The sequence below is a fragment of the Olea europaea genome, chromosome 16 (genome assembly GCF_002742605.1).
Source record: "Olea europaea var. sylvestris chromosome 16, O_europaea_v1, whole genome shotgun sequence".
Classification (NCBI taxonomy): Eukaryota; Viridiplantae; Streptophyta; class Magnoliopsida; order Lamiales; family Oleaceae; genus Olea; species Olea europaea.
Window position 1 is genome coordinate 11,630,415 of NC_036252.1, and position 9,753 is coordinate 11,640,167.

At 34.6% G+C, this 9,753-nt stretch overlaps 1 protein-coding gene and 1 long non-coding RNA gene across 2 annotated transcripts; both read right to left on the bottom strand.

Moving 5' to 3' along the window:
* LOC111412820 lies at positions 1-1,842 on the bottom strand. The gene is made up of 6 exons (XR_002706110.1): positions 1,609-1,842; positions 1,384-1,514; positions 631-701; positions 473-522; positions 232-290; positions 1-19 (listed from the first exon to the last, which is right to left on the bottom strand). It is a non-coding gene; the product is annotated as an uncharacterized LOC111412820 (long non-coding RNA).
* Positions 1,843-3,771: 1,929 nt separating this feature from the next.
* On the bottom strand, positions 3,772-9,747 carry LOC111412106 (chromatin remodeling protein SHL-like). Its single transcript, XM_023042874.1, has 5 exons — positions 9,543-9,747; positions 9,092-9,437; positions 7,919-7,987; positions 5,474-5,606; positions 3,772-4,173 (listed from the first exon to the last, which is right to left on the bottom strand). Exons 1-5 carry the CDS (start codon positions 9,613-9,615, stop codon positions 4,147-4,149), a joined length of 648 nt encoding a protein of 215 aa, XP_022898642.1. The 5' UTR covers positions 9,616-9,747; the 3' UTR covers positions 3,772-4,146.
* Between the last annotated feature and the right edge of the window lie 6 nt (positions 9,748-9,753).

The window sequence follows — 9,753 nt, forward strand, 5'->3', positions numbered from 1 at the left end:
ATGGTCTGCTGCGAATCGACTAAAATGAAATATAAAAATGAAACGCCGTCAATAATCAATAACTACACATTTCAAGTTCGACACATGAGCACACAGAAAGCTGAAAAATCTATTCTCTCTTGTTGAAGAAAAAAGATAACACCTTGAGAAGTAAAGCATTAAAATCCCACTTTTTGGAAAAAAAATAATCTACTTAGAAAAAAGAATGTAAAAACTTGACGTCCAACATACCGTCCATGGTGTCCTTTGTTATAGAACACTACCAGGGCCGCTCCTGTAATTGTCGGGGCCTGAGACGAAGTCTATAAATTAGGCCCTCCGGCGAAATCAACGTAAATGCAAAATTCAACGATGTATTATGTAACCCATTACTAGCTTAAAAAATTAACATTGAAACAACGACCAAATATATTATAGAAAAGATTTATGTTATAAACTAAAAAATAATTACAAAATATCTTAATCATCTTACAGTTAGAGTTCTCAATATAGTTATTATGTACGCCTGTGCAATTGTTGATCCTACAATAATCAATTATATAAGTCGATCAGGCCGCAATTATATAAGTCGACAAAACTTCAAACATTTTCAATCTCTTCAATAACAAATCAGGGCAAGCCACTGCCTACCTGAGAAGTAGAATTTCAACGAAAACTGTAGAGTTACACCTTCGAAAATTCCACTGTCACAACTCACGAGTCTGAAACAAAAATTTAACATCAAACGCCAATACAAATATGAACATGATCATCAAACTTAGGGAAATAACAAATGCACAGGCGCACATTTAATCAAAGTTGGGAAAATAACACATTTAATAAGAACTAATCACCAATTCACCATTAAAACAGTGTCATCAACAAAATGAATTAATTCAAATTAGTATACTGATTGTAGAAATTGAAGTTATCTTTTCTTGAGTTCATTGACATAATAATATCTCAAGTTCTCAAATATGTATTCTCACACCTTACCTATCATTCTATCAAACTAAGTTATCTCAAGAACTCTAGCACCATTTTCTTCTGGCAAAGACCAAAAAATGGAACCTGAATCTGACTTCTCTTTCCAAGTTGTCAGCACAGTTTCATTAAGATCGACAGTACATCTTTCCAATGAACATATCGCACTTTTGAGGATATATACATTTCATTAACATTAAAACTAATAAAATCAAATTATTAATTGAGTCAGATTTTCTGTATGACTTGACCAAACTGGTTTCAATTGGGAATTTCATATTGCAGTTTCTTCAAATTAAGGACAGTTCCAAGCCCTATTTATCCCAAAAAAAAAGAATGAAATGAAAATGACAAAATAGGATATATGAATATAAATCAAAATTTCTCTCCTTTATTCACTACTACAAAAGCAATTCTTACCAGATCCCTAATATGGAAGTTGAACACAATGGATAAGACGACGATTCATGCACTCACGTCTCAGTTCTCACGCCTCTCTCCAGACTCCAATTAGATTATACCCCAGTCCCCACCGACCTACGGCCCACATACTAAATAGAATAGAAAAAGAACATTTATCAATTAAAATCAAGCCATCAAAGATTCAAAATTATAATATGTAAATGGTAAAAGAGTTTAACTCACTAGGAACTCGAAGTCTCGAGCTCACTTGTTCGACAACAAAAATGCCCAGCCACTCGACAGAAGCGATATGTCAGATGAAGCCCAGTTACAAAGAGTGTTTGAAAAATCTGTGAAGATGAAATCTGGAACTCTGGAACTGGAAGACTAGCACTGGAACTCTGGAACTGGAAGGAGAAGTCGAGAGAGACGAGAGACGGAGACAAGCGTTTGGCATAAATGGGATTTCAATTTGGAATTTTGGGCATTTTGGGTAAATAGACAATGGATTATGGATATATAATGGGCTCGAGAGTTTTGGGCTGCCATAAAACAAAACAAAAGTGATAAAAAAATAAAAAATAAAATTGGGCCAAAGAAATGAGGCCCCCTGGAGTTTGGGCTTGAGGTGCGGCCTCATTCGCTTGGCCTCAGGACCGGCTCTGAACACGACCTGTTAGATGAAATGCCTTTGAGAGTGAAGCTGAGAGGGAATTTGAAACAAGGGGGGAGCTAGAATGTTCGGTTTGGGCACAATTTACTTAATATCCAACTTTGAATTTTTGGCTATGAATTTGATAATTATAAAAATATAAAATAATATTATGATAATACTAAAAATGACATAGTTTATAAATTATACTTTTTCCTTGTGAGTTTTCATACTTTGATATCATTGTACTATAACAAAAGGCGACGTGTAATTTACCGTGGAATCAAGAACAAGGTCATTCCTAATTTTGGAATAAAAGAAAAACTTCAAGTTGGAGAAGGCAAAATCAAGTTAACCCAAATCAGCATATAAGTAAAATCAAGCAAAATTTACCCTCAATTCCGTTTCTTTCTACCCTATATTGGACTATCAAGAACAAGAAGTTAAACCCAACCTCCAGTCCTCCATACATTCACATTACTCAAACACACACACAATAACAATTAAAATCATACATAATTACTCAAACAAACACTAAACGAATTCTGTGGTAAGTTTGGATTAAAGACCTTCTTCTTCTTCTGCCAATATAAGGTGAGAGACGAGAGTGAAATTTGACACGAGAAAATTGTAAGGCAACGTTTATTCATGAAGCGCGTGCCATGAACACGAAGATCGACACATTTTTAGCACTCTCAATTTTAATTGTTGAAAAAAGTGGTTCATCGAAATCGAAGTAAAACAACACAACATATAATGAAATTGATCTCCTACCTCAGTAGATGGGATAAAAGGTTCCTACAGAATATTATAAGTTTCTCTTCCCACATCAACAGTGTGGAGTTTTAATTTACTCACTGAGAGCAGGAGATTAGGGCTGCAGCCTATAATTACCGACCAAGAAATTCAAGAATAAGAACAAATTCTGTGGCCGATTATACATGCATACTTACAAATTTATAATTTTTATGCGTGTATATATATGGAACTTTCTTTTGTCTCAAAATCCAGTAGATATTTAATAGCAATCTTTGACGAGAAAGATTGTCGATGGTGTTAAAGAGCTGGAGAGATTTTCATAATATTATCCCGAGTGTTAAAAGGAATTGAGGTCATGCAAAGTTTGCTTTTTGTTCAGACGATCCTTGGGTAAAAAACTCATACAATTTCATTAGACTAAAATACGAAGATATGGCTCTTTCTAATTCTTTTCCTTTTTCTTACATGATTCTTATGTTTAATTTGTCTTCAAAGCTATGTGTCCACTGAATAAAGAAATATCTCAATTTTATTGGACCATGTTATAGTAGATAAATATATATTGTATAGCGTTATACTTTCGTATCTTGTGTTAAACGATGGAAGCTTGATTTTCTTTAAATCTTAATCCCACGTATATGGATTAGATTTTTGTCAGATTAAAGGTCCACTGGCTGGAATTCTCTCGAAGACGCCCTACTGGAGATTCTGAATTCCCAATTGAACCCCCTTCTTCCAAATTTTGCTTCGAAATCAAATCAATTATTCTTTATCTCTCACCCGAGAGACCCGGGTTCCAGTCCGCGCAAAGGAATTTGCGGTTGTGTATACACGCTTTTTGGTTAAATAAACTTCCCCCCATTTTAGGACTTGAATTCTTTCCATTAACAGATTTTACAAATAGAGGCGCGAAGGGAAAGTGCAAAACTCTCTTCCCAATTTAATTTTTCACAGAACTTCATAATCTTTATTCTTTCCTACCCAAACGAGTGGACGAAACATACATTAAACCAAATCCTAGCATCGATGCAGATCACGCAAAAATTACACACATCAATAACCTCTTCATCTACAGCTTTTATATAGGTTAAGAATAGGTTGAATACTACGAAGAGAACCCTGAAATGCAAGAAACATAAAGGCAGACTGCCACATTACATAATTACAGACAACAGGACACATCCTCGACCTAAACAACAAAACACGGTGACTAACTGTCTTTCAAACTATATATATACTGAAGAGTTTCCAAATTAGTTCCCTCCTTCACAGCACACAAATTTTATTGCTTCCGATGAGTCATCACTGCCTCCGAGTTTGTTTGCAATTTACTGACAGAGATTTACAGATTCTCCAACGTGTCAAGTGCATCACCTCCTACGCCGTTTAGTCTCCACCTGAAACCACACAATGTGTGATTAAATATGTATAAATATGAATATACATTCTATAGGAGTCCAAACAGAGTGGGGAGTTATTTTGGGGCTGGATGACATTGCATTGTTTCATTCAAAGAACAGCATGATAAGGTATTAAAAGGTATGTACAGATAATCTCAGTGGTTTGCCCATTCACAAAAGACCTGCTCGCGTTTCCCCAAACATTACAAGCATGTTGGCTAAGCTTGAAAGTAAGTAGAAGTTACTTTTGAGTAACTATTTCGATTCCAAACAAGTTTGTATATATTATTAAATTTTTTCTTACTTCTATAGAGAAAAAATGTTAAAATAACCCTTACCTTACTCTCAAAAAAATAACTAACCTTCTCTACTTTTACCAATAAAAAACTATTAGTTGTAAAACCTATAAGTAAATTTTACTGATAAATTTTCTAACGTAGCCAAACATGCTCTAAATCTCACAACTATATCTAGGTCAGCTGGAAATGGGAAAGAGAGATGGTAAATCTTTTTATTGTATTCAAATACGTTGTGTGCTTCAAGTTATCCTTCAGGAGAAACAACTGGATGCCTCACATACAAAAATGTAGAGGCCCTGTTTGAGCCACATTTTTTGAATAAAATACATTCTTAAACAGTGATTTGACATCATTTCAACCACACAGTTTTTCAATAAAATAATATTACACGTAAATTCAAAACTTTTCCTTATTTTTTAACCACATATTTCCCATCAATACACTATTCAAAAATGCATTTTTTTGTGAATAATGTGGCTCAAACAAGGGCAGAATAAGAAAAACCAAAGAATTGATTTCTCAAGTGAGATATAGGCCTATAGTAAAAATCTCATTTGCCAAGCAAGTGCAACAACTAGTAATCAATATGATAAAAAGGCCAATGGAAAATGAAATCGAGATACAGAACACTCCCATAGCTACAAAGTAAAGACCATGGCGTTTTTCCAGCCATAAGGCATAATGTAGAATATTGATTCGTAGAATTAACGAGACTCGATTGTGCAAGCTGGTTTCATTTAGATCTTTCTATGTATAATTATTAGCGAAAACGTTTTAAGCTTTTGAAAAGGTAGATCAATCCTAGGCATGTTGAAATTATCACTGACAGTAAATGAATTTAGTTATTTCACAACTTGCGTTCAAAAAGGCTTAAAGCATCCCAAGTCATGCTAAGAATATCTAATCCGAGTAACATGCCTTAGCCTTAGTAAACTTGATGCTAAAGAAATCATAATCAGAAGAGCAGAAATATAAATAGTATGCAGTAGCATGATTACTTTTGTGTCTGCATGTCTGGAAGCAACATGAGAATTCTGTAACTTCTGTTCTTGGGAGGAACAATTATGACAAAAGAAGTGGTTGATTCGTTTGGCTTCCTCTGTAGTCATGTCGATACAATTTGGATGAAACCTGAAACAGTTGTAAAATTGAATATTTAAATGCAGTGTTTAAAAGTTACTTATTGGTTAAATTAATATATAAAATGAAAATCACGATAAATTAATGCCAATATCAATAATTAAACATTGAGGAGTAATAAATACCACCAGATGTAGGGTGATTTTCATCATTTTTTTTTTTTTACATATCCAGTCAAGGTATTTTCCAGTTAGATGATAATCCAGAAAATATAAAAAATTTCTTAAGCTTCCTATCACAATAAGAGTAAAGACTAATTAATATTTGAGAAGTTTAACCTATAGATTATAGCAATCCATGAGACCTCCAGCAATTCTCGTTTATGAATTGTATAGCTCATCTACCGATGCAAGTTTAGTGGCATCTTTTTTTCCTTTTTTTTTTTTTTCCTCTCCATCTCACCGAGCCCAATAATTGAGGACCTTGAAATAGAGGTATGTTGTAGGAGAATAAAACAATAATTTCACTTGCACCAAATAGTTCGCAAAAGGCTAACAGCAAGACCATTATTCATAAATCTTCGTGGAGTCTAGATCTTGATTAATATTATGAGGCATTTGGAACAGCAATTATTGAAGGTGTCACTGTTCTAAATATCAATAGAAGAGTTCCTCACACCCGGAGCATTCAATAAGACCCTTTAAATTTAGTTTTATCACAAGACTTCTTTCTTTGCAGAACCAAGTAATGCTGTGCCGAACTATTAGAGAGTAGATCTTCCTCAAAGGAGTTAGCTAAACATGTAACATCCATTTGTAAAGGAATTTCATCCTCACTACTTTGAGAAGTGAAAGGGAATTTTATCAATTAACTCGCAATAAAATTATCTAGAATCTTTCCCGAGTAAATAGCAAATATTTATTAGCTTGTTTCTTGCAAAGAACAAGACTATATCTTTACGCATTTTGAGTAATAGAATGAGAAGTGCCTGAAGGACTGTTATACATGCACAACAGCACATCATAACTGACTAGGAGACGAGAAAAGAGAATCGACAGAATTAGCCAACAATAATCAGCATAGATCATTAACAGCACTAGAGAGGTACTGTGATGCAATAACTACTATTGAAATTACCGAGAGTAGACTTCAACCAGCTCTAGTAAGCAAAAGCAACGTAGTGACTGTTAAAAAATGCAAAGAATATGGGGACCAAATTTAATTTTACGTGAAGATAGTAAAGAAAGGCGTACTAGCAGGGCAGCATAAGTCATCAATTACGAGAGAGCTGAATAAACAAATACCATTATTGTGGTAAACACTAAGAATAATGCTGCTTGTACATAAGCAGTTACATGATGATTTAAATATAGATGAGATGTCAAAAAGAGAGTGAAGAATTTTTTATTTTTATTTTTTGTTGAAGAAATTATGACACAATCATATTTCACCACATTGTATGTATGTAAACCATTATTTAAACCTATTGCATACATGTAGCACAACCAAAACACCAATTACATTAAGATTATATAAAAATTATAAATGGTGCCTTTCGCTAGTGGCAAGAGCCAGATTCAACCAGTTAACACCGTTTCATGATTTATATAGATAATTGAATAGTGCACATGTAAGAAACTAAACAGTAATTTTGATACATAACAAGAACTAACTTTAAACAAATTAATAAATAATAGAATGATGGTCATGTCCACCAAAATGAGGGCCTAAATTCCCTCTCTCCCTGGAAATAGAAAAGTGAAAGCGAAAAAAAGGATGCCTACCCACTGTTTGGATGACCTGAGTATGCTCTACATCACAGATATGCTACAAACACTTCACCTCAACCTTGCTCCTACCTTGAGTTGCCACAATATTATTGTTAATTCATTTTTGAGTGGAAGTAATAGAAGTTCAATCTAACATGAAACAGATGATAAAGCAACATTATAATTATAAAATCTTATTCATCCCAATTTGACAGAATCATTACCCTTCATAAAACTGTGACAATTACAAATAAGCCCTGCCATACTCAGCATAGAAGCTAGGACAATCAGTGGCGCAACAATAATATAAGTGTTTCAGAAAGAAATTATGCTATTATCAAACCTATTATTCACTTCATAAGCATATACACAATAACCTTACCAGCCCATAACACTGTAATCATGTATCAGCTAAAAAAGGAACATGAGATCCTACAAGCTCAAAGCAAATGAATAGAGTTTCGCATTCATTGAGCTCCAGTAAGTTACTTCTTCTCAACATAGTATGAAAAAATTGGCAGAATAAAGTATATCACAAGATGAAACCATGTGAAATAAAAAACCGAAACAACGATTCAGGGTCGTTGAACTCACCAGTCACTGCATTCTTCACATTGAACCATAAGATCATCGGGATTGTAAGGCATCTCACATTTACAGTACCTGCCAAATCATGATGGACCAGGATATTTTAAAAACTTGGACAACCAACTATTTATACTTCCAAAATTTGCAGTCTACATTCTAGTAAACAAACAAACCCATCACGTATCCATACCATAAATGTACAACTAGATAATTCTAAATCATCAGTTGAACATGAAATCATCAAGGTTATGATCAAGCAAATACTGCATATTTTACTGTTTCATCTCTGTAGTGTATAACCTAAGCTCAGAATGTGAAATTTTACAACAATGAAATAATAATTTATTTTCACAAATTAGTAACTGTATTTCGATAACATTTCTGCTAATCATACATCACCCCATACCTAAGGGTGTCCATCCTCGTGATTGGTGAGGCGCCAATGGCGAGGCGCCGGGTGTCCATAATGGACACCCTTATGTACAATGTGATGTGCCTTTAGCAATTTTGTTTCGATAATGGCCAATCAAATCTGCCTCATCATCGAGGCAAAATATGCTGACACGCGCATTAAAAAACAAAAATATCATCACACTAGTTGAATTAGAATAAAACAAGTCTATATATTTAAAATAAGAAAATGAAGAGCTAATGGTATCAACTTAAGGTGATAAATGTGCAAATTGTTAATAAGAACCAGCTTGGCCAGCTATAAAAAACACAGAACCAAAAGGCATGCATTTTCTAGTAAAGTTTGACAGAAGAACTTTAACTAGCTGTTTTCACTTAAAAATAGCAGCATCTTTTGCAATTGAATTGTCACATAACTGCTTCTATTTTTTTAGGGTGAGTTATCACCCAATTAAAAGGGAAAAAAATAATTCACGAACAACAACAAAAATAAGAACCTATAAATCTTATCGTTTTACAAAGATTTACAGCTAAGCCAGAAATTACATAATTTATCCAGTGAAAACAAGAAAATTTCATGGACTAAAATTGCAATTGTCCAGAATATCAAAACTTTTTTCTCTAATGTGAATGACAAAAATTATAAACCAATTAACTTTTTCAACCCCTGTGCATCTGTAACTCCACTAAAATAAAAAATTCAGCCACCAAACTGAACAAATTTAATCAACTACAGATCATAATAGATCATATAACCACAACTCATACACGGGGACTCTATCGGGATTGAAGGCACCAGTAGACGAATTGTATTCGAAGCGACAAAAGAAATCGTCGTTTCCAACAGCATCAAGCTTGGTGTAGGTATTAAAGCTGTGGACCGTACACTTGCCCTCGATTGTGTCACCGCTCTGACTGTCCAAATGGTCGGACAAAAACAACTCCTTGGAGCCGTGGAACTGCCGGCGGCCGCCGATCGACTCCTCCGGCCGGTAGTACCACCGTACGTGCACCCTCACGTTCGCTCCTCGACTGTCCGACTCGATCTTCTCCAGCCGAGCCACGTACGACGGCTTCGACGGATCAGTCGGCCGCATCAATACGCAATCTCCGGCTGCAAAAAAATCGACAAAAATCAAAATACTAACAGTAATTAGTCTGTCGTATCATGTGGTGTAGAATTTCTTGAAAAAAAAAATAATAATTAATTAAAACTTACGCCGGACAGTTTTGTTGATGTGTTTAACGGTATAGGAATCTAGAGTACGGCGGGCGGCCCTGGCTTTAGCCATGGACAGTGGCAAAGTAAACGGAACTGAGGAGAGAGCGTGTGTACTGAAACAAGATAACTGTTGACTTTGATGTATATCAACCTATTGTTTAATATTTTGGATAATACCGCTTGTACATTCACTCAGATCAACCCTGTT